This window comes from Phalacrocorax aristotelis, chromosome 12 (genome assembly GCF_949628215.1).
Source record: "Phalacrocorax aristotelis chromosome 12, bGulAri2.1, whole genome shotgun sequence".
Classification (NCBI taxonomy): Eukaryota; Metazoa; Chordata; class Aves; order Suliformes; family Phalacrocoracidae; genus Phalacrocorax; species Phalacrocorax aristotelis.
In genome coordinates this window covers 5211679-5236660 of record NC_134287.1, presented here as the reverse complement: position 1 = coordinate 5236660, position 24982 = coordinate 5211679, and the positions used below count along the sequence as shown (strand labels likewise).

At 36.3% G+C, this 24982-nt stretch overlaps 1 protein-coding gene across 2 annotated transcripts in view; it reads right to left on the bottom strand.

The window, feature by feature from the left end:
* Positions 1 to 973: 973 nt before the first annotated feature.
* The window catches only part of MYOF (myoferlin), a 73241-nt gene continuing 49232 nt past the window's right edge, over positions 974 to 24982 (bottom strand). For both annotated transcript variants that reach the window (XM_075107938.1, XM_075107939.1), the window contains 26 exons: positions 24309 to 24451; positions 23838 to 24011; positions 22624 to 22735; positions 21152 to 21229; positions 19112 to 19293; positions 18861 to 19019; positions 18611 to 18709; positions 18151 to 18312; positions 17456 to 17621; positions 16769 to 16845; positions 13047 to 13058; positions 11651 to 11749; positions 10875 to 11000; positions 9917 to 10072; positions 9716 to 9807; positions 8436 to 8606; positions 7749 to 7897; positions 7384 to 7523; positions 6317 to 6405; positions 6136 to 6231; positions 5378 to 5519; positions 4960 to 5059; positions 3844 to 4037; positions 2777 to 2886; positions 2286 to 2433; positions 974 to 1843 (listed from right to left, as the gene is read on the bottom strand). In XM_075107938.1, the coding sequence (XP_074964039.1) occupies positions 1808 to 1843; positions 2286 to 2433; positions 2777 to 2886; positions 3844 to 4037; positions 4960 to 5059; positions 5378 to 5519; positions 6136 to 6231; positions 6317 to 6405; positions 7384 to 7523; positions 7749 to 7897; positions 8436 to 8606; positions 9716 to 9807; positions 9917 to 10072; positions 10875 to 11000; positions 11651 to 11749; positions 13047 to 13058; positions 16769 to 16845; positions 17456 to 17621; positions 18151 to 18312; positions 18611 to 18709; positions 18861 to 19019; positions 19112 to 19293; positions 21152 to 21229; positions 22624 to 22735; positions 23838 to 24011; positions 24309 to 24451 (3212 nt within the window). In that variant the 3' untranslated portion in view covers positions 974 to 1807. The remainder of the gene's footprint in view (positions 1844 to 2285; positions 2434 to 2776; positions 2887 to 3843; positions 4038 to 4959; positions 5060 to 5377; positions 5520 to 6135; positions 6232 to 6316; positions 6406 to 7383; positions 7524 to 7748; positions 7898 to 8435; positions 8607 to 9715; positions 9808 to 9916; positions 10073 to 10874; positions 11001 to 11650; positions 11750 to 13046; positions 13059 to 16768; positions 16846 to 17455; positions 17622 to 18150; positions 18313 to 18610; positions 18710 to 18860; positions 19020 to 19111; positions 19294 to 21151; positions 21230 to 22623; positions 22736 to 23837; positions 24012 to 24308; positions 24452 to 24982) is intronic.

Here is a 24982-nt window from a genome sequence, read left to right as displayed (position 1 = left end):
GCTCTACTCCATTTCATAGTTGTTTTCTAGGGAATGCTCTTTCAAGTTAAATGTTTTCTAATGACAACCCTTACAAGCAACATACTTTGTCTTACAATGAAAATAAGGCTGCTGTGATTTTTTACTCTCTGTCAGGTGTATGGCATTGATCGAGACAGATTCTAATAGTGGATGATCACCCATCAGCCCATGCAAAGTGCCAGTTATTTCTGGAGTGCTACCGCATCACTAGTGAAGGGACAGCCCATCTGGATGGTGATTAGTTCCAGCTCTGAGCTTTTGTTCATAGGTCAAGATGTTTGAGAGTTTCTTAACGCCCCAAAAATAAGGGTGGTGTTATCTTTCTGACAGGATGACTCCTGCTTGCTCCACTGCCAATAGGCCTTCACATTCTGGAAATAATTTCATGTAATACCTTTACTCCAGCTTGTTCAACAGAATTAAGCCAGTGTAATTTACTTATTTTGCCTGACAAGCGCATGCTTATTTTACAGTGCCGTGTTACAAGAAAGCATTAAGTGCGCCACTAAATATGACAGAAATTTTTCAAGACTAATTCATTCTTGCAGTTATATTTGTCATCTTTTTAATGACAGCTGAAGTCTTTACCTAGTCAAGAGTGTGACAATCAATACAAAATGCTGATTTCAGGTTCTGCTGCAGGTTTCCTACACTTCAAGCACCAACAAATGTTCAGAGAGATGATTCTACTTTGGCCCTCCATAAAAGTGAGGTGGAATCCCAGACTATAACCTGATTTTTTAATGCAGATTATATTTTACTGTGCCTAGGGAGAGGAGACTGAGGCTAAATGACTAATGGACTTGATGATCTTAAGGGTCTTTTCCAACCTTAACAATTCTATGATTCTAAATGAAATACTTCCCGTGTGCAGATCAGATTTCAAACAAGGGTTGAAACTGGGTTGTGTATCCTCTCATGTTTTGATTCAAGATCATCTCTAAATACAAGTGTAGTGACACTATTCAACAGATTTATTAATTTCCTATTAATGAAGAAATTAATTAGAACTTTGTGCAGAAGTATTTCCTTATTTTTCACTGTAAATATAACAGTAAAATACCTTAAAGTCTAGATTTGTGGCATTACATCCTCTGATAGACACTACAGAATACTTAATGCATTGTAGTTTTGCAATAGATAAAGAAAACTGGAAACTTGCATTTTACTTGTAGATAAGTTTATTTAAACATTTGTAAATTATACTAAGTAAACAGTATTATTTATTTATTTATTTCTATGTGCATGCAGTTGTTGTCAAGTCTACAGTGCAGTAACGAAGAATCTTAAGCAGCATGATGAAACTTTCCCAGAAATGCCTGACCCTTCTTTGATTGCATTGTGAGGTTTCTTTGGTATACATAATTATAAGTAGTGCTTGGTTTTCATTAAGTTAAAATGCAAAGTTTCAAAGTGTGCCCAGTAGAAAGGAAATCTTAAAAGGAAGTGTTCATTAAAAAACAGAGATAGCCTCCTGAGGCAGGCAGCCCACTGAGAGAGTTTTATGAAAAATCTAGTTTAAAAGCAAGGAAGTCAGACCTTTACCATGCATAGAAACTACTGAAGTAAAAATGTACATGAAACATGAAGGAGTTTATCCTTTGCTTTTTAAAAACACCTGTCATGACCCCTTGAACCTTGGCTAACCTTGGTTAAATTCTTACTTATCTATTTTACAGTTCCAAATACTAGCAGACAAAAAGGATGGAGAGCCTTGCTGAATTTGGTCCACAGCCTGAGGCAAAACCTCATTACTATTTAAAAAGATGAGGTAAAAAACTCTTCTTTAAATTGGTTTCACGATCTTCATTGACAAATAGTTCTGTTGTGGGAGGAAGGGAGAAACAATAGAGGTAAGAAGACGTACACAAAATACTTCAGTTCAGTTTTGTAAAAGACAAGATATTAAAACGGATCAGAATGTACTCAGGGCATGGTAATTTCACTTAACAGACAGGAAAAATAAGTAAGGTACTTCAGATTAAAGTAGACTGAAATCCAGACTCTAGACCACCTATTAAGTATTTTGAATTGTGTAGGCTATTAACACTTCTAAAGCACTCATTTGCTCCATCTTTAGTTAATATTAGTTTAATGTAAGTTTTAATTGTTTCTCAATAAAAATCAGTTGAAATTTTTTATAGCTATAAGGATATAATCCCTGTCTCCTTGCTGAAACTGAGGTGATGGAATCTCTTGTCTGAGTAAGGAGTGAATCCTCTGTTGATGACAGGTGAAGAAAAGTAACATTTAAAAATTCTTACCGGCAATGAATAGAGGAGTACTGCTACAAACAAGAGTAAAATCAGCAAGATGATAAGGCCTATAAAGAGCCATTTAAACCTGCGCCACACAATAAATTTCATTGTCTTGCAGGGATTTGTAAACCAAAGGAAGGAAGTATCTGGTCGGCTGCGTTTAGAAAAAAAAAAAATTACTTATACTATAAAAACAGGAAATACTTAAACGTGCAAGTCTAACACATTAAAACACTGTGGTCTGGAGGGTGAAGAAAACACAGATAGTTTTGTAATGTAAGACAGCAGTTTCAATAAACGTGTGCCATTAATTCGGAAACCACCTTGCATTTTATCCTAACGCTTGCAGAAGGGAACAAGACTGGCTTTTATAAATCAAGTTTTGCAAAGGATAACTGATGTCTCATAGATCCTTTACTGCATGCAGATTTTGTGAAGAGCAACACAGAAGCTAGATGAGATCTATTTCTCAAGCTAGTGAGGGAAAAATATCTTACTTTGGTAGATCTAGTTTGGGGTTCATGTTGGGTTCATCTCTTCCTTTACCAGCTGGCCTTTCCTCAGCTTCTTTTTCATTGACAACTTCCAATGTCATTTCAACTTTACCCTTCAGAAAATATGGGGCATGAGACAAGCATCTTATTGAAATAGCACTAGTAGTACTTGTTTGGTACATATACACCGCGGTTTGGGATCAGCTTATTGTGCGCATCTGTGTGTTTTCCATTTCCTTTTCAAAATACACTTACTTCTGCACTATGAGAGTGTCCCAACACAGTATCAGGGAATGACAAATAGAAAAAAAAAAATCATAGGACATAAAACGGTTATGCTAATTCATCTGTAGTTCTGTTTGAAGCTCTACATTGGTTTTTTTCCGATTTAGTAAAACAAAACCAGTTCTTCTTTCAAAAGCAAAATAAAAACAATTCTTCTCTTCTTTCAAGAGCAACCCAAGGACTGCATCTTTTCCAAATATTTTTCCTCATTTATTAAATTCCAGTAATAAAGTTTAAAGTAAAAAACATTAGAAGGAATCAGACACACTTGAAAAGCTTAATATTCTAGCAAGTGATAAATATTCATTTTTGTTCTTCACAGAACAGGTTAAAATGCTTTAGGTCTTCTGATTGTCCTCATAATCAGGAAGCTAGCCTGGGTTCTCAGTATATAAATTATATTTGTTGTGTACAAAAATGCTTTGGATTTACACTTTTTTCTTTAGTCTTTAATGCATTTAGCATGTCTTGTGTTTGTCCTAAGCAATAACATGATACATTCATTCACACAGTAACTCTACTGGCTGCTTTGGTGAGCAGTCCGAGGTTGAACAGAATTAAAACAAAAAAAATAAATTTCAGTATTAAACTCATACTTTAAAACAAAAGAATTGTTGATGGAGCGAAATTCCTGAACTTGTGCATGAAATATTCTATTTACTCCCCTTCCATCCAGCCACTGAAAGCTAACAGCTAAGCGGGGGACTCTTTACAGTCTTTAAAGACTATAAGGAAAAGCAAGCTGAGCACATTTTAAGTACTTTTTAAAGAAGCAATAACCATACCGCTAAAATACGGGAGCCATCCTTTTCCACATAACATGGCCACCATCCTTTCATGGATTTCTGTTCAAAGAGAGAGGCAGTTCTGGGAGCCTTCTGAGAAGTGCCTGCCTTGTATTCTGGAATCATGTCTATATTGCACTTCTCTGGGACTTTTGCTGGAATGATTGTTTTATGTAAATCAAGTTCCACAAAGCCTAGGAGACAGATGAAAAAAATAAACACTGCATAACACAGCTAACTGTACAGCACAGTGGTTCAAAATCAACCTCTCCCATCTCTAAACATGTTATACAGGAAAAACAATCAACATACACATTAGAGTCTTTTTTGCCTAAGGATGTTGCGAGGCAGGGAAATAGGACCCATCAGGCTGTGTTTAAGCCCAACTTGCTGGTGTTGAAAGCGCTCGTGTTGATAAATTGGACTTAGCAAGCTCTCTTGCCCCTTATTAATGCAAGATCACTTGATTTTTAATAGAGGTTTTTCCCCCCACACCTAAACAGAAGATACCAAATACAGCAATGTAATACTAATGTAATTTCTGATAGTTAAATGATTTAGTTAAGGTTAATGATGGTTATAAATCAATTATTTGGTTTCAGATTTTGAAGCCTATTTGGTTTGCATGGAAGCTAAAGAGTTTGGAGCTGTCTTAATACAGGGCAGAGAATCTTCTGCAGAGAATATTGTGCAAGAAGTAGGGATTAATAAAGGTGTGAAGTAGAATTAACAGTGGTGTGAAGCAGATTGCTTAACCTAAATTACAGCCTGATGTCAATACTCTTACTTAGAATTTAAGTACTCTTGTTTTAAGTCATTTTACTTAAAAAAGGAAGCAAAGTAAGTTTTCATGCACATTATAATTTGGTGCACTTTGTGATAGGGCTCACCTGAATGAAAAGTATCTTTGTTTACTGCAAGTAGGCCTTTACTGAGTGAATATTCACTCATTCATTCATTCATGAGCAGAAGTAACCCTGTACCGTGTGGGAAAGCAGGAGCGTATTTGCATGCTCAGTGGCTCATTTTGTAAACACAACCCTTATGTGATAATGTAAAATTTTTCACTTTTATCTCTTATTGACACAATGATAATCCTTTTCTTAGAAGTCTTACCCAGATAGTCATCCAAGGAGAACTTGTCATTATCCCATATTTGAATGATCAGTTTGGGTGGGATTCTGAATTCTGTCTTGTCAAGGCTCCAAAAATATTCCTGAAATTTTAAAAAACAAAACCCAAGCACCTTTTATAAATTAATTCTGAGAAGTCAAAGCTGTGGTCTGTTAATGCTTCTGGATTCTGTGGCTGGTGGAAGTATTAAGGATCTAATCTTGCCCTTGCTATAGAGGAGACTGCTGTTGTTGCCAGTCTGTTGTTCCTGCCTCAAAGGCAAAATTGAATCTGTTCACAGTAGCAGTTTGAGAAAAGTATGCAGAACTGAGCCAAACTGCCTCTTTCAATATGTAGGTACAAAACTATCAGACTAATTACAATCTGTATTCTAAGCATTGAAATCTTTAGAAATACTTACCTTTTTGGAAACTACACAGAGTTGCTCTGCTGGGAGATAGTCAAAAGGAAAAACAAATCTCCAGTTAAAGTTCCCTTCACCATCCAGTGATCGGTAGTGAACATCGGTTTTCTGCTTATTTTCTTCATTACCAGGCATCCACCTGAAAATACAGAGATGTGTCTGTGTTTGCAGCGGGACTACGCTGGTGCTTGTTTGTACTGTAACCATGTCACGACGTCGTTGCAAACAAGCCATAACAGTTGTTCACAGAGGGCCAGAGAGCCTTTCACACCCTTTCTCAGTTTGGTTCCAATTTGGCATTGTAAACAGGAATATCTGAACTGAATTTCTGATCTGCTAAGACCAGTACTGTATCAGTGGTGAGTCGTTGGTGGGGGCTTTTTATTTCTTTTTTAGGAGAAATTAGATCAATAGCCTAGTAGTACATTTCTCTAATTTCTATTGAATTTTTTACGTTAAGACTAGGAAATGTAAAAAGTAAGAATCCAGGTTATGCAGCACCAAAGCTAACTCACTAACTTTTCAGTTGCTTCCCATCTCAAGAGATTAACTCCTGGGATCTTTCACTGCACACTAATCGGTCATGCTTTATCTCATAATACTTCGGTACTTCTCTCAGGTTAGCACTGTTTCAGAGGCTGTAGTGTGCATTGACATGGCTGAATCCGATCACCTTTGGAAGCCATGGCCTAGGCATTCCCAGGACATTCTGAATGTCATCCATTTGTAAGTTTTACATGACAGAGTGCTCCTACCCCTTCACGTATATGTCACTCATTTCTTCCCCTGTGATGCTCTTTTCATCCAGAAGGACATCTTTGGTGTTCCAGACAATCACCCGCAAGATATACCTAAGAGGGAAGATGTTTGGGGAAAGAGAATTGAATTCTCGTTGTCAGGGCTGCCAGATGGTGTGTGGTATAGATGGATACTCACTTCTTGGCTTTTCGGGGAGCGATGTTGAAGGGCGGGCCAGGAGGTCCTAAGCTTTTAGGGAAAACATCAACCCACATCTGAAGCTTCCCCTGTAGCAGTGGAGAAGATGGATGAAGGACTGTTTGTTGCATATACACATGTCATGGTAATTCCACGGAACTGCTTATTGACATGCTTAGCACTAATTTTAGCCACTGAGCAGAGCTCACTGATGTTACCAATGTCAGAACTTCTACAGACTTCAGATAGGAGCAAGCCCAACCCCTCACATTTTATAAGCTTCCTCAAATGAACAATGCCAAGAATTCAGAAGATGGTAGGGATGTTAATTCTTAGGGACTTCAGTGCAAGTTAGGTGCCTAAATAGTTCTAATTCTGTAGGTCCAAGTTCTGTTCTCTCATGAGGTGGTATTAAGTACAGTGTCATACATGTGGCTGATAGTTTGCAGCTGGTGGCCTACCCAGTGCAGATGATCAGTCCCCTTAACTAGACTGAAATAAGGAACCACTGCAGATTTTATACCCTATTTGAAATGCAAGCCCCTTTATTTTTGCAGTTAAGTTTTCTGGTTGCTGCAGAAACTTTCTTAAAAAACCACTGGTGAATTAGTAAGTGCTAGAAAAAAAATGTTAGCCTTTGTTCCTCTCTAAGAGAGGTCCTATTAAGACTTCGCGCTTAAAATAGCACCTCTGGACCTTGCAGAGAAATGACAAGTTTGGTCTCATTTGTTGAATGTAGCTAGGAAGCTCTTGAGCCAGGATGTCTCCTTTATTGTTGGTGAGGTCTTAAACCCATATTCCTTTTTATTTCAGTAACAAAGCAATAAGTAAATCCTTCCCAATTTCCACTCTGTCAGTGTTTCAGATGTCATTTGGGGGGTCCTAATGGTGAAACATAACTGCATTTTGTTATGCTTCTAGACTACCTTGATTTAGTTTCTCAGCCAAGTAATAATGATTTGTAGCCCTCTTCCCCGAGTGATACCACTCTATTGACAACATTATATAAATGCAGGAATGCTCAGTTTCTGCATTCAAGAAACCAGAAGTAAACGGGTTCATAGTACCTGGGAGATGTTGGGCTGGAAGGTGCTATACAAGGTCCTTGTCTCCACATGTTCAGGTACCAAACCCTGGGTTCTGAGAATATGAAGGGCTAGCCGCTCTTCACCTGGACCGAGATGCTGATGCAAAACTTTGTTAGCTTCTGAAATAAAAGAAACGGAAAAAAGAACATGGGCTCTTAAACCAGAATTTGCATTTGAACTTTTAAAAAAACTTTAAACCAGGTATTTAAAATTGAGCAGAAAACTGTTCCACATTAAAAAAATAACAAAGCTTTTTTTCTAACTTTCAATAAATAACTGAAAGTTTTTATATTTGTATCAATAAAAATTTAAGACAGAAAAATAAAATAAGTGAACAAGCTCACCAGCTTCCTCCAAAGTATAGTCTCGTCCCCCGTAGTTAATCTTTCTACCGTTCTCAGAGAGGACAGGAGGAGCATAGCCTTTAAACCTGGCTACATTTTGCAATATCTGGGTTGGTTTTAGTTGATCACGCCAGGTATTCACACCTGAACTTTTAGGAAAGCAACAGAAACACATCCTAAAATTATTCACCGTTCAGGGCATTTACACATTACCTAAAATGTATTTATTAAACTAATTCAGAAAGGGCGCGCTGTAACTGCCTAGATTGAGGCCACTTGAGTTTGATACAGTGACACAATTTTGTACCAGCTCAATTACCTTCCAAGGCAGGGTGCTTTTTTCTTTATGTATCAAAAGAATTTACACTAACAGATGTTTTCATATTTATTTCCATGAGTCCGTCAGAAAATTCTGTTAAGTGTGTGTTCTCTGGACAGAAATAACACACGTTACCGTATAAAGAGAATATTAAAATGTTTGACATCTTGGGTTTCAGTCAAGGCTCTTCTGAAGCTTTTGCAGCTTAACTTGGAATTCAGATGACAGAGTGAGCACAACAAACACCTGGGAGAAGCCATAGCATTGTTTTTTAACCATATAATTAAGATGAAGGAAGCTCAGATTTTTTACAGCAACTGGGTATCAGATCTTACAGATAAAAATTTCCAGCAGAGAAAATGACTTACATGCAATATTGCTGTGGGATGCCACAGTGAGATCCATAACGAGAAAGGAATCTGTTCTCAAGATCAATGATGGTTTCACCCACTTTTTCATCACGAGTCAATGTGTCATAGTCATAGACTGAAATTTTCAGATCCTTTTCTTGAGGCAAGAAGCAGCTGAGTTCATACATTCTAATCATAAAAATGTCCAGTTAATGCTATTGCTCTTTTGAGAAAGAAACTAATGTGGCTCTGCCAGCCACTCTGTAAAAAGGATGGTTGGTCAGTCCACAGTTCCTCTGATTAGAAATTTTCTTTTTTCTACCACAATACAAACACAGTTGGAGCCTTGAAATATACATAATAAAAATACAATGAAACAAATAAATGTTTAGCTTCTATGACTAGAAGGGACTATTCCGTCATCTGGCTGTCCTACACAAAACAGACTGTAAAGTTTTCTCAAATTAACTCTACGAATTTACTTTCAAGACATGCAGCCTCGTGGTTTCTACTGCTGCTGAATCCATTACCCTTGAGGTAAAGTATTCCATGGTTAACTATTCTCTGCATTTTCTTTTTTGTTTGTTTTATTTCTAGTCTAACTTTTAAACTTTGACTTCCAGGATCATTCTGGAAAAACTCGGAATTTTGAAGGTGCTTTGTGGCTGTAATCAAGTCTCTTTACTGTCTGTTTCTTGCATAATCTGAACAACTGAAATCCTGTAGCATGTCATTGCGAAGTATGCTTTCCAAACTCTTTATAATCCTTCTAGTCCTTCTCTCCTACGTTTCCAATTTATCAAAGTCCCCCTCTAACTCTGGACACCAAACCAGACCCAGAATTTTGTTAGTAATTAGAAAGATGGTATAACCTCTCCTTTCCTGATCAGTATTTTTCTATTAATATATTTCAAAGATATCATTAGCCTTTGAAGGAAAGACCAGTGTACTGGGAATACATGTTAAGCAGATTACTCATTGTGACATCCAAGTAGTTTTCAGAGCTAAAACTTCTTCCATATTCTATAAGCATATTTTATTATTCTTGTATGCCTAACACAGGGTGGTTTTAAGATATATACATTGCTTGACTTTGTGCTATTTACCCATGTGATAGAAAAATCTATAGACTAGCCAAACACTTGTGGTGTTCAATTAATTCAAAGGGAAATGCCTTATGCAACTTTACTCACAAATAACTGTCAGAATAGAGCATTGGATATTTCAAATAGTGGTTTATCTTAAAAAATAGAAAAACATTCTAAAGTACAAATTGAAAATATAAAAAAGTTTGTTACCTGCCAAAAATTGGGTTGAGAGTATTAGGCACATAATTATCTCTGTCTTCAATTACTTTTTTACTTAGGGATATTTTTATATAAGGATCACACTATTTAAAATAAGAAAAAATATTAAGAAATAGTTATTAAGACTATCTTTATTTAAAATATACTATAGCAGAGTTAGCTCACAGACTTTCTGAGAGGAAAAAATCTCACCAGCCCATTATTGTCCTGGGGTTGAAGCTGCAAAGCTCGAACAATATAAATTCGCACAATACACTCCTGAGGCCCGCTGTCTGGTAGCTCACGGAACTGGCGAGGAGGAGCTGGAATAGTGGGGTCATCAGGTAATGCATAGATTTTAAAGGATCCCTAAAAAAATAATATAAAGATTCACTCAAGATAAATGTAGAAAAGTCACGCTGCTAGGTTTGTTTTTTCTTATTTATCTTACACAGGCACACTCTGTTTTATATAGGCATAGCAAAATTATAACCTGATCCACAGTCACTTAGAAGTCTTTTGTTTTACTTCAGTGGTTTTTGGATAAGACTTACCAAAAAGGCAAGGTTATATCCTTAGCCCATTTAAATCAATACAGCTCTTTTGAGTTCAACACAATTACTCAGTTTGCTCCAGCTGAGAATACGTAACACGTCCTTCATATTTGTTTCCCTCTCAAAAAGCATAATTTAATGTTTGGGTTTGTTTTTTCTGTGCGTGTAGGGTTTTTTTTTTAAAAAACATACAATGATAACATTTTAATAATGTTAAAACTCATAGACATGCTTACAGAAATAGTACAAAATACCTTTTCCAAATTAATTCTAAAAATGTACTTCGCTCAGATCATCTGCAGGTGAAACTTCAGCCCTGTTCAGGAGGTTATCTGGGGAGGATCTGTCCCACACGGACCAGGGAAGATCACATTAGCAGGAATGATATTTCTTTTAAATTAACATGTATCACACTTAGTGTGAGCAATGTGTAGCTGTACCTTCCTTGAAAAAGAAGGGCCTGTACATAAGTAGTTATGAGCATCTGTTGCCCCTATTAATGCACGCATCCATATTTAAGCCGAAACGCTTGCATGGAGACTTACTTAAATGATAACCACGTACATACGAAAGACTGCAATCTAGCATTTGGTTGTTGCCTGTTATTTGAAATTTACCTTGAATTCCCCAACCACTGACGGATCATCGCCATCCTCAGATTTGCCTCTGTATAGCTTAAATGTATCACAGAAGTCTGTTAAGCTATTAAATTCAGGTACTTTTTCCAATTCACAGTCATACACCTTAAAAAAAAAAAGAAAAACGAAAATTTAAAAAGTGCAGTTTATAAATTATCATAGATATCAGTTCCACCATTGTGACATTGCAAAGCGTATTGTATGTTTGACGGAATATCTTAAGGAACCAAAGCATTTGGAACTACTTTTATTTTCACATTGAAGTGCAAACAAATGCAATGTTTGGAGAACATGCTATCAAGCTTCATTTAGGCCCTGTTAAAAACAGAGTAAATAGCATTTCACAAGCTTATCTTTACTTTCTTCATTAGATGTATTAGATGAGAAATGAAAATAGTCTGGCTTCACCTTTTATCCAACAGACAGTAAAAGTACCAATCCTCTGTGTTCACACTTTCTCAATGTGTATGTTTGTTTAGGATCTGCTTGGCACCCAAAGAAGTCAAGAGTAAAACTCCATTTGACTGAAGGTGAGATTAAACTCTTAATACATCTCTTAGTAAGTCCAGTTAAGTAGAAAAGAAGCAAAGGTATCTTCTTAAAACCTTCGTTTCACCACATGAACTAGTAATAGGCCTTTACAGGAAATCAGGTACAGTTAAATTTTGAGGAGCATTTAGAAAAAACAAAGGGCACAGCTCTGATCAGGCCTATAAACATTGAGATATGCTTATTTATTCTATCCTGAGCAATACCTTTAAAGTGTCGTATCCTTTTTTAATATATTGTCCACATTTTTCATGTTCTCCTACCGAAGCATAAAATTTGCTCCACCAATCAACAATTTCTTCCTCCTTAAAGAAAAGCAAACAAAAAAGTCTTATTGGGAGATAAAGCCTCTTTTATATCATTCTGTACAGCAGAAACAATCAACAATTAAACATACTAAAAGATAGTATACTGTAAAACTTATCAGTTAAGTAACATTAAAGGTTCATCTGAAAGAGAATCAGAATGTAAATATTAAGTCTAAAAAATGGAATTTCTCTTAGGTTTAGGTATCTAGTCTATAATCCAGTTACACTGATAGCCAACAGCCAGCCATCTCCAAGCGAGCAATTAATTACTGGTATCTAGATACCTATCTCAAAGGACTGATTTCTGAAGGTGTGTATATTTCTCCGCCCCATCTTCTGGCAGTGCAGCACAGCACAGCCACCTAAGTGCTAGATTACTTAAGTCAGAGGCAGGGAGTGTACACTTAACCAGCGCAGTCATTGTTTCAGCTGTTAAGGAAAAACACCACCATACCTGGTACTCGTTACAGGAACTGCATGACTGTAAAAACTGCAGCGAACATGCCGAGGACTTTTTCCTGAGGGATGAATGTGCTAGTTTGCTGTCAGCTTTCCCATTTATTTTGAAACTGTTGCCATATAACAAGACTGGGACAGACCTGTAACTGCTCTAACCATACACCATTCCATTCAAACCAGTGGAGATTGTCTGTGTCACGACAGAACCTTGCAGTTGGAGATCGACCTTAATGTTTACCAAATGCAGTTGAAAAGAAGGAGCAAGGAGTCCTGCCCTCTTAAAAATAATACTTCAGTGACCCTCATGAAACCCTAGATGTTAGCAATCTATACATTCCACTCAGACAGTATTTCTGTGGGGGTTTTTATATTTTTATTTATTTAAGTCTGATAATCACTTTGTTCAACAGAGTGTTATTTTCTGTATTTATCCATAGGGACTGCATAATTTAATTATTTACCCTTGAAAACATACTTCGTTGGTAATGGATGGGATTCACTCACTGTGAACGAACAGAATGGATGGTATTCATTCACTGTGTAAATTTGAAAAAATTAAGATTTAAAGAGAGTCTTAAAGTATTATAGAGGTCATTAAATGTGAGGGCTTTTTTTTAATATCTAGGGGTTATTATTTCAGTCTTGCATATTTTTCCTAAATTTACCCTTTTACAAGTTGATTGTAGATTTTATGTCAAACATTTCCAGATATTACTGTTCTCACCCACACACTTAAAATGCTGATTTAGGAGGCAGTATTGATAAACTGATTTGCTGTTGGAGATCTCATTTACAAGAAAGCAATTTGTAGATTTTTAAAAGTAGTGTACATTACCTTTTCTGTAAGCTGCTCATGAGCATCAATTCATAAAAAAAAGAGTAAAATAAAAACAGTGGTAAGGATATGGTTTGTAGAATTTTATACAGTTAAATAAGCTTTAAAAGTCTAGGTTTATATATATATAAAGTTACTAATATCAATAATTTATAAATACTTTTGAAGAATATTCAGATGACACGGCTTTTTTTTTCCCTGCTGTCAGTATTCCCTAGATATTAAACTGGAACATATATAAAAATGTTAAAAGTTTTCAGGACTGTAAGACATTATCATCCTGTGCTTTGTTCTTCACATAACAAAAGCGAAACGGAGAGAAACTGATTTCTTATTGTATCATTGCAGTGTTACACTCTGGATTCTATTTATTGATTTCCACAGTAGCAGCATTCCCTGCATTCATCTGTGGTTGCAGAGAGCACTGGATCTGATTTATTTCAGATGAAAAATGTTTTTAAGAGCACTTACAAAACCGAGTCTATTCCAGAGATTCTTTTCCAAATAAATTTCACACACATAAAATTCAAGTCATATCTTTCCCTATTTGAATATTCACTTCTTTATAAAACAATTTGCTAACGCTCAACAGCCTTTCCCCTTTTCCTTCTACTACTGTTTTTCAATTATTTACAGGCTGTGGATTTTCAGGAGTCTGAAAAAAAAATGTGAAGAATTATAAAGTACAGCAACAACCAGTATAGGTGTCTATAGATTCATCCGTGTAGTGTAGTAGCAATCTGCACAGTCCAAAATGTTTCACCTGTTAAACCACAGATACCGTAATTATGACCTGACCGTGCATTAAGAGCAAGCATCATGCATCCCATTTGCTAATCATGCAAGTGTGATTTGCGCTAGTGTTAATATAGCATACCTTGTGTTTTAATTTAAAGACATAATCCACAAATTTTTGTGCAAAGCAGAAGAAATAGTCAAAAACATTTTATGAATACAAGCCAAATGCATCAATAGGTCAGGACATCACTGTGGTATATCATATTTACTTACTCCCATTTCTATTCTGTCAGTAATGTTCAGCTCTGTTGTATTTTAGTAGTCTTGTCTAACTTCAAATCAGAAATACAGCATAATTCTTTCAGATTTGCATGGGACTGACAGATTTTCTAAAGGCAATTGGAGTGATTTATTCTCAGAAATCGTATCATAAATGATTTGCAAAACTTAGAGGCAGAATTAATGATGTAATTCTGAGTACTTTGCCATATTTAAATATGACTTTGTTTAAACACTGGTTAGTAATGATGACAACATGAAGGGTAGCTCGCATAATTATGCAATAATAATTTAAACTCCTAGTTTAAAGCCCCTTCACAAAATCTATTGTGTAGAACTCTGAATCTTTTGTCACAGCATAATGTTGGAAGAGTATAAATTAGGGCTTGTGGGGTTGGTTTGGTTTTTTCCCCTTTGATATACCTTCAAATGTCTCCTCAAATAATGCACTTGGTAGCTTTGGGAAGAAGAGGTTAAGAAAAAAAAATCAAAACCGTAAGATCTTCTTTAAAAATTCCGAAAGCAAATAGTGAGTCTTCAATATTTGATATTATTGTTACTAAAACTGGTAAGCAGGATGTGCTCACAGAATAAAATGCCATATGATAAATTTGAGATTTTGGAGTGAAATATTCACATGGCAAAGATCATGTAATAGTTACTGTCCTATTTTTAATGTACCCAATGACTTCACTGTAGATTGATATACATGACGTTTTCAAGACACTAACGGTGAATGATTGGCTTTTTGAACATCTTGAAATTATGGAAAAAAATATGAAGAGATACAGTGGGTCCCTAGAAAAGTTAGAGTTAGAATTTTGTTTACTGTAGATTTATTTTATTCTCCAGAAAGGAGACATTTAAACAAAGTTTAAATATTAATAGTGTGGTCAAATAATTCTTGTTGGTTTTGGTGCTTTTAGTACATAGATTCCAAACAAGCCGACACACAAAAAAGTTTTTAGTATTTCATACATATTGTACACACATAGTACGGCTTTCATAAGAAAGATACCTTAATATTTGAACTAATCATACTAGACTTATGACCGTCATCTCCTCCAAAATCTCTCTATGAAATAATTGCCCAGAGAAGTACAGCCTCATGACCACATCACATCAACACTCCTCCCCCATCCGACCCCGTCCTGGTCTCGTCCATGCATTAGCTCTGTACATACATACATGCACTGTTGTTGGAGAAGCCATTTTGCTGAGTGCTGTTGACATACTGCTTAAACACTGGAAATTGGAATGTAATTGATGAAATTTTGCATCCTCAGGGTGTCTGCATATCACTTACACTTCCCGCAGTTGTAATTATTTCAATCAGAATTGTTTTGAATATTCTTTCCCCTCTCACAGGGATGCTATCAGTGCATCTAGTGTTACAATATATTTGGCTTGGGTGATGTCAAATTCTAAGAGAAAGTGGGTTTCACCTTACGTAGCATTTAAAATTTTCCCTCTCGTAGTTGAAATCAACTACGCAAATTTAATCAGTTTTTGCCAGTGAGTTCAAAGTGCTAAGTTTTCTTTATTTTTTCAATCTCTTTTCTCAGAATTTTTAAAGGAAATAAAAATTCTTTGTACCAGCTATAAAACATTTATATTAGAACAGAACACCTAATTCAGATAAGAGCTAGAGACTGTTCTAAATTAAATATTAAGGACGATTTACATGTATGATAGAAGAATGCGGTCTATGAGATACTTAAATTAGTCTGAATATTGTGACATTAAGACAGAAGATGAAATGAAGTAAGAACAATGCAATTAGTAACAAAGAGCAGGGAGACTTGAATGTTTAAATTCAGTAGTATTTACTTTAGGACCTCTGTAACAGAATAAAAAATCCTGCATTTTTGAAAATTCAAGTTGGGGATTACGAGCATGCAAAATTACTATATTAAAGGGCATAACTTTTGTGCTTCCTTTAAAATAACAGGCCAGCAGAAATTTATGAAAACACCTTCTAGGTAAGGGGAACATTTTACAGTCTTAAAATATTTGAAAATTCTTCCCTGAAAATGTACTGCCTGGAATTTGTCTTCACTCATGTTTCAACTCAAGAGTAAAATTCTGCAAGCTGAATTATTTTTACCTGGAAAGTAAAATTGTATTGTGGTGGTCCTGAAAGAACCAGAGCAGTAGAGAGATTCACAAGGCACAACAGAAAAGGAAAGAAAAGAGGTGTTAGTGCAGAAAAAATTGTTTCAGTGGTATCGGTTTCGGATGATTTCATGGTAAGAAAGGCAAGGCCATGACTGTGATAAAATGAACGGCTGAAGGTCTGTGTTACCATGGCTTTGATTCTGTACCCACCAAAGCATACACCTACTTCTAGCTCCTTTATTCAGAACCGCTCAACCTGTGTAAGATCAGGCTGCTCTAACCATCACCACTGGATAACTGGGTAATGTTCTATCATACGCTTTCAGTAGCTACTGAACAAGTGAATTAAATTTTAAGCTATTGGGTGAACTTTACCACGCCCAAAAAACTACAGTTTGATGTTTACTCTATGAAAACAGAGGTTAAATTATTAATGTATTTCCTTTGCTTTCCTGTCAACAAAGTAACTTTGTTCCATCTGGCTTTCCGGGAGGTTGCCTACGCTTCTGACAATTTTGCTGTGTAGATAGTTTCTCAGAAATCACAGTTCTGAAGAAGAAAGTGAAGCATCAAATTTCAAAGATTACCTGAGCTGCTAGCAGTGGCTGTGTGTCTTCCATTTCAATTACCGTATCCTGGCGAGGTGCAGCAGACAGCAGACTAACTGTAAGCCAAAGATTTTATTAAGGCAATATGGTGTAGGAAAAATATCTTACTAAATATTTTCATCAGATTCGAAATCCAGACAGTCACAGAAGATGTAAAATAATTCATTGGCTGTGCGTTTGATCCTCTAAAGAAAGCCATTGGTTGCCATTTTTTGCTAAAAACGCACAACATATTTTTTGTGCAGGATACGCAAACACTTCTCAAATATATAGAATTGAAAAAAAGAGTAAAACTTGGAAAAAATATAGAGGAAAATGTCAGCATTGTATTCAGAGCATTCCTGCTGGAATACTGGATCATCACTTTTGTACTTAGTGCAGGCGTACTCTGCAGGTAGTTAAATTCCAAGAGGAACTTCAGGGAACCAGTACACGGAGTCTGAGAGTGGACTTGCCTTTGCACTCTGTCCTCTTATGCTCCACAGAATATTGCACTAATTAATACTCTGAGTTAGACTATTTTTTTCCTTTCAGGTCACATTATCTCCAGATAAGTACACAACACGAGATGTCTATTCATCAGTACAGTATGCCAAGTAAACACTGAGGATAGGTTGTTCTAGCACCTCCTAAGAAAGGAGAACTTTTCATTTTCCAGCTCTCTACCTTTTAGTTGTGGTGCAATGTCTTCTTTAGCAGCGTAGGGGTCACAGCGAAAGTTCTCCAGTAAATCAATAGTACACTGTCCAACAATGGGCTTCCGTCCAAATGATCTGTGGTCTATTACTTTAATAACAAGAGACGGACTGTATAACTCCTCTTTTGGCAAAAGCTAAAAATGAAAGGTTAGAGTTTGTTTATAATGCGAACAGAAGGAAAATGAAGAATAAAATTTCCCCCCTAAATTAGAGCTGTTACTTCATTTATTTAATATTGGACTACTATGTTCTATGGCTGTATGGTGAATGAAAATTTCTAACCTTATATTATGAACCAATAAAAGTCAGTGAGAATAATTTTAATTGCCTCAAATTTTACTTGCACAGCTCCCATCCTAGCAGTAGGAAAGCAGCCACACATCTACAGGTAAACTGATACCTTTTCAAATAAATATAGATATAGATACAGATATACTGCACTGGATTGTGCATATAAAACTGTATAATTTATCAATGACTATACACACATGTTTACAGGATCTTTATTAGAATTTTCAAGGCTCAGTAAATTGCGTATGTTAAGTCAAAAAAGGATATGCAAGTTTTTCTGTTCATTCTTGCGTAACAAATCCTTGACTTTTAAAAATACGGGATAACTGATTTTGCTATAGATAGCTGGTATATATTTTTTTTGCAACGTACAACTTTCATGAAGAGAACAGAAGATGGAAAATTTGGTGTCTTCTTGAGGTTTTTGATCACCACAGATTCCACCATTTCACCCCCACATTCCACAATGAGACTCGGAGACATAACGGGTGCCAGTTGGTAGTTTTTCATGTTCCGCAACCCCCAAGCCAGAATCTGTAAAATAAAAGCCAACATAGGCAAAAGTGGAACAGATATCAAGATGCTTAATATGATACTCAAAAAGTAGGAAAGAAGAAATGAAGTCTTTTCAATAATAAAATATGACTGATGAAATATTTCAAGGTGGTTGTTCTAGGAAAGCTAATGGAAAAAATGAAACTAAAAAACACTTAAAGATCCCCCACACTTCTCACTATGAAATATTCTTTTTCTTGAAGCAAATACACAAACTTACTATCTAGAATATGAGATTACTGTACTTGTATACAGTTAGTTTAGGAATAAACCATACCTCAACAGCAGTGAGTTGAACTACTGGTCTGATTCCTTGAGGTACCATGAAAAGCTTTGGTGCTCTCTGCGATGGAAGAATTGGAAGGTTGGCACCACCCTATTAAGACACAAACATGAGCATTAGTTTCTCTCATCTTCCTTAAATGAAATACCTTGCAAGTATTAAGACAATTCTTCACATTATGACTCACTGTGAAAGTATATACGTAATATTATATATACACACGAAAAATATATGAGATACATACCTTGTCCCTCAAAATAAGTTCAGCAGCAAAAAGAATGTCTCCACTAGCTTTGCCATTATTTGTCACAGGATACCAGAGCAGTTTTGGTGTGATGTCCTCTTCTGGGATTAACTTGACCATTGGGGAACAAACACTTCTTCCAAGGAATTCATCTTTACCCTGCAATTGAAATAACAATCATAGCCATTAATGTTGTTCTTAATTAATATAAATAAATAAATAAGCAGTCAGGGTAAAAAGCATTCACCTACCACTTGGTCACTGTCAAAAAGTTCAATAACAACATTAGGCGGGTTTTGGGCTACTGCCTGTGGGTCCCCATAGATCTCAATTTCATTGAATATGAGAGTTTGGTCCCATGTAGGATTTAGTGTTGAATGAATGACCTCAGTTGTTTTGCTTTGATGGAGGAAAGAAACATGAGCGTACGGATCTGAAATATCATACAAAGATTAAAAGCAGAGAGTTAGAGACAAACAAAACCCCATCAAGCCATAAGGCACACAAGCACAATGTCTATCAAATACAGTATGTTATTTTTCTTCTGCCACTACCAGTCCTATAAGCCATACTATATAAAACAAAAGTCCACACATACACATACTTTACGTTTAATTGAGTAAATTCCATTTGATTACTAAATAGCTTCCTTTATACAAGTCTTGGTTAACAGAGTAATAAATGAAAACGATAAAACATCTTGCAAATCAGAAGAACAAACTGAAAACTAAAATGAAGCACTGGTTATACTAATCTCCTCTTAAATACTGTCTGTAGAAGCTTTTTTTGTCTCTATTGATATACAACTATATAGCCTCATAAATAATACAAAGAAATAAGTCTCATTCTCTGACTAGTTGCCAAAAAACAATTTCTCCCAGGCTATATTGCTCAGATCAAGCTTTGGGTTCAAACACACTTATTTATAGCAACCTCTTCTTGTGAAACAGCTGAATGATTAAAGTGGTCTAGGCCCAGTGTTTGGCAGGCCTTTAAATCATCAAGAGCTCTATAGAAGGCATCTGACGATGGGCATTAACATTTCGCGTACAAATTGCAACTACTAAGGACCAGAGGCTATTTTTAAGGTTATCTTTAGGTCAGTTTCAACAGCTTCTGGCTAGGTACCTGACTGGAGTTTTACAAGATTTGGCTAACACTTCAAGCTAGGTTTAGAGGAGAATAAAATGTAGATGTGCTAGTTTACGTGTGACTGCATCTGACCTACCTACCTTGAATGCTACATATGCAAATTAGAGGCATTTATTATTGCTTCTTTGTATTGCTTTTAAGGGCTGCATATTGAAGTAAGACCAAATACACATAGGCAGCTGCACAAAACCCCCTTTATTTCAGAAAACAGCACTAAAGTATCTATAGCTCTGTATCTTCTGTAACAAATTAACAAATGCATTACACTTACTCTATTATTAATTAAAACAGGGAGAAAAAGAAGGATGCAGATGGAGGTTGATGGGGAAAGAAAATTCTAAGCTGCCCATTTCATCTTTATCTTTGGCTGAACTTATTTAAAGGAAGTGTAAAGTCATATTCTTACAGAATCTAATTTCAATTTGCTCCCTGACTTCCCAGTGGAATTTTAATTCTAATTAGCAAAGATTAAATACTTGATACCTGAGTATTGAATTAGCCTGACTACAAAGTCACCAAATGGATACAACACTGCTAGAATACTTACGAGCTGGAAATAAAAGGGCAACAGGTACACTTGTGTAAACAAACAAAAGCCAGCCACAGTGTCGTTTTCTACAAGTTCATCTCAGTAATGAATTAATATAAAATACATGAATACACAATATACATAAAAAGATATATTGTATATATAAATATACAACATACAATAAAATATATAAACACTGAGAGGCAGTTGGTGACATAACAGCCGTCCAGCTTTCTTCACCCTTGCTTTTGTGCAAGCTTCCTGCAGGACAGCTTAGGAACTGCATGAAGGCTTTGGTTAGAAGGAGAAGTTAAGGCATAGGGAAGGGATTGGTCATGGGAAATTCAGACCTTATCTGAGTTCCCATTCCCTCACTGAGAATTTGTTGGCGGCAGCAGCTACTGCATATTCAGAGCACTTCTTTTTGGCAGCTTCTGTGGCAGTACTAACCAAATCTGGACCATACGTAATGAAGCTGAGACTTCCTTTAAGGTGTAGTTTCAGTAGCTGGGACCTACACACAGACCTTAAGGATTTAAGATATTCTAAAGCTATTGCTAGTTCATTGCAGAAGTGGGTTTTCTGCACCATTAGCAGGATTTTTCCATACCTGAAAAACTGTCTTTGTCTAAAGCCATGAGATTTCTTGCCTGGTAGACGTAACAGCGAAGGTGGTAAGTATATACTCCTGTATCAAATAATAAAAAGAGTTCAACTGCATTATACAGGCTTCTTTTCTGTAACAAAGATATTTTGAGTTTATAAAAATGCCTTACACATTTTAACTCAAGCACAAGCACTGTAGTAACATTTCTGCTTTTCTTTTCTAGTGACAAGTGTATTAATGCCAATGAGCTAGGACCTGAAAATGTTTGTTCCAACACAACTTAAAGCAGAAATTAAAAAAAACCACTAAGGCTATTTGGGCTTTTTCACCATATGATTATCCAAAATCCTTCTATTCAAAAATTCCCGTTTGAAACAATGTGATAATCTAGCTCCTCCAAAGAGAACCAAGAACTGGGTGTTCCTGTGCTTTATTTAAGTATTCACTGCAGCACTTGCAGGGACCTGGGAGTTTTAACATTGCAACTCTGTCCCTTTGGCTAAAAGATTAAAACAAAAATCACTGCAGGCAAGGTGGAATAGCTTAGAAGGAAGATGTGAGAGCGGCCCAAACCCAGGACAGCGCGTGGCTAAGCTACCACAGCTTTTCTTTAAAAGATGTCAGCTCTAACCCTTTCAGCCCTTGGAAGAATCTGCGCCACTCACAGCCTCAGTGAGCTGAAACCTCTGAACTCTAGCAGGAAAAGGTGCCATTTTCCTCCTATTGTGGTCACTATTTAAAGAAACAGCAATAATTTTCCTCAGCTTCTAAAAGACAAGATTTAAGATTTAGGCACCCATTCCCAGCAGGGAGGTCAAGTTCTGGAGAGTCCAAATAAGACAAGTCTTCCAGTCAGAGATCCTCAGAAGGGATTTTGAGTCTTAGGAGTGGATGGGATTGGCCTCTATTCTTATTAACTATCACTGGTGGCTCCCATCTCAGCGTCCATGCTTTTGTGAATCCTATTACAGTGATTCCAAGGCATTTAAAGCCACTCCAGGTTGGCAAAGTTACAGTTTTGTTCTCTTTGCCAACTCAACTACATGGTCATACTGCTTCCTCTGGGTCAGGCTTTTGTCTGAACCTGCACTGAGCTGGTTAAGTGAGCTAAAACAGCAAAAAATTAACTGTACGTACATCTCTGCTGGCTTAGCTCCCTGCATTGTTATGGAAGGACCCTAATGCTAAAACTGCATCATTTAAGACAGCCTAAAATCCAGGTGCTGCAATAGTTAGCTTTAGAATTCCTGTCCCATACAGGTTTTAAAAATGTCTGCATGACAGTGGACTGAAATATCAAAATGCCTAACTGCAATTTTTCTTTTAGTAGCCTAAATAGGGCCCAATCAAGGATCAATAGTAATTATAACAGAAGATATATAAACCCAGATGTAAAACACAAAGAATTACAATTCTGTTTGAGACTAGGGAGAAACAGACATGGTTTATAAGAAAGGAATTGTTAAAGAACCTACTGTCAAAGTAGCAGGAAACAAGTGGTGTATTGGCACCAAACACCCTTGTAGCTGACTCCTTGGTTTTGTCTGAACTCTTCCCTTCTCCGTCATCGACACTAGTGTCTGCTCCCTGAAGTTATGTATAGAAGAAAAGTTACTGTGTATTTACAGACATAGAAGGAACCTGATAGAAGTGTACTGGATGTGGGAATATACGGGTTTCAGTCTCTCCTCCAGCACAAGGAGAAATTTACTTTCCTGAGTAAATGTACTTTAAAAGATGTTTACTCATGTCTGACGGTCATTTCTGGTTGCCATTGAAGCTGCACAAAAATCAGATTCAATCACTTCATCTTACTTTCCAGAATGCCTTATTTCTGGAGATGCACTGGCTACCTATCAGCTCTTACTGAAGGAGAGGTTGCAGGTCTTCTGCACTGCGCTGTTGCAGAGAACTGCTCTGAGGCTTTATCCTACCAATAGCCCAGGAAGTATAATCAGAAGAGAAACTGAAATAGGAATTTTTAAACTCTGTGGAATCAAGTCAAGTGAAGAAAGGGAATGTTATCAATGAATCATGAGTTGACATTCAGTGCAACAAAGAAACAAACCAAGAAAAAAGTGCAAACTTTTGTTAATGCTACACAATCAGACTCAGAATCGTTATTTTAGAAGAACAAAGTAGCCTTCTCACATATTTGCTCCAATTCGTATTTCGGTAAATAGAGCTTATCTTGAGGAATACTTACATTCTGATGATCTATTTGTGACGTATGACGTTCTGGCTTCTCCAATACTTTACTATACTTTCTTGCATTGGGTTAATTATACATGCAAATATTTATCAGGGGCAGCTATTTCACTGCCTGTTGTTTCTTGTGCTGATATTAATACATCTAAATTATGTGCATGAAAAGCTTGAACTATCTTTTCACTTCACTTACAGAAGCCTCATCAAGTACTTTGGCCTTTTGCTCTAAATCTCACATAATGTAATTATAAAAATAATTTGAAAAATAAAGTAATAAGCATGTTACGCAAGAGTCTCTGCTCTGACTTTAATGGCCCCTTTTGGACTTTAAAAAATTTAAACAATATAAACTGTATTAGTTCCTCAGTTATACACCAATCTAACAACTCAGGGACTAAAATAGCTGATATACTTAATTGTTTATTTACTGTAAATTAACAGATTGAACTTTTAAAGACTTTTTAAATACTCTGTCCCTTACCAAAGCACCTTCGAGTTTAAAGATAGCTGCTGCACCATGTGTCTCTGATGGAGCCATTTTTCGTCTCCATCGTCTTCGACGGAAAGTATCAGAACTGCGTTGTTTCCAGTGAAATTTCCAGCCAATCAAGGAAGCGTATTCCCATCCTTCTTGGTCTTCATACGATGGCATTCCCTGGAATAAGTAATCCTTGCTATCCACAGCGTTGTATAAATGTAATGAAAAAAATGGGCGCTTGCTCTGGCAGGCATAATAATTCCCTCATAAACCAAAGCTGGAAAAATCAATTTATGAAACAACAAAGAGGAAGAATATAATGAAAACATAAAAGGTTGTCCTAGATATTTTTTGTTTGGCATTAAGTTTTTTCTTGATTCAGGAAATGAGTAATCTCATGTGGATTTTTTTTAAAAAAAGAAACTCAAACTGTTAAACTGTGTAAGTCTCTGACTGCATCTCCCTTCGGCTTACCCTTCCTGCTGTTACCGCTTGAGCTGGATCCCTCTTTCGCTTCCGCACCAGTCTCTGTCGTCGATGTGTATGGTACATTTTCTCTGCAGCAACCCATGACTTTGGTTTAGTGTCTGGGGGAATAGTAATTCCATATTCCCATCCTAAAACAGAATTGATTAGTTGGTATATTTCCAGAAACACAAGCAAGATACAAAGAAGAAAAGCATGGGAAATACTTATTGTACCTACAGAGGATGAAGCTTTAGTCACACAAGACTATTTGATACTGCAAACCCTAAATGCCCCATAGCTAGGGGGCAACTGATGACATTTTATGATGATATAATAGATAGGACAATAAAAATCTCAACATTAAAACATATACAACACATTTCAAGTTCTTTTCTTTGCATTCTTTCAATTAAATTCAATTCATTCTTTCAAAATTTTTTCAAATATTAGGTGTATTGATAATATGTTTCCATATTTTACCACAGGGAAAAATCCTCCTTAATTTTAAATGAGTGGAATGTCCTGTGTACTCTTACAACTCCAGCAGCTTGGCTTTTAAAAGAACACCAACTATTTGAACTCTGATCATAAAACTTTAAGAATTGGTAAACCTGTTACTGTATTTTGGCTCCACATATTATAATTGAGTTGTCTGGTATCTAGGATTCAGACTTTTATTT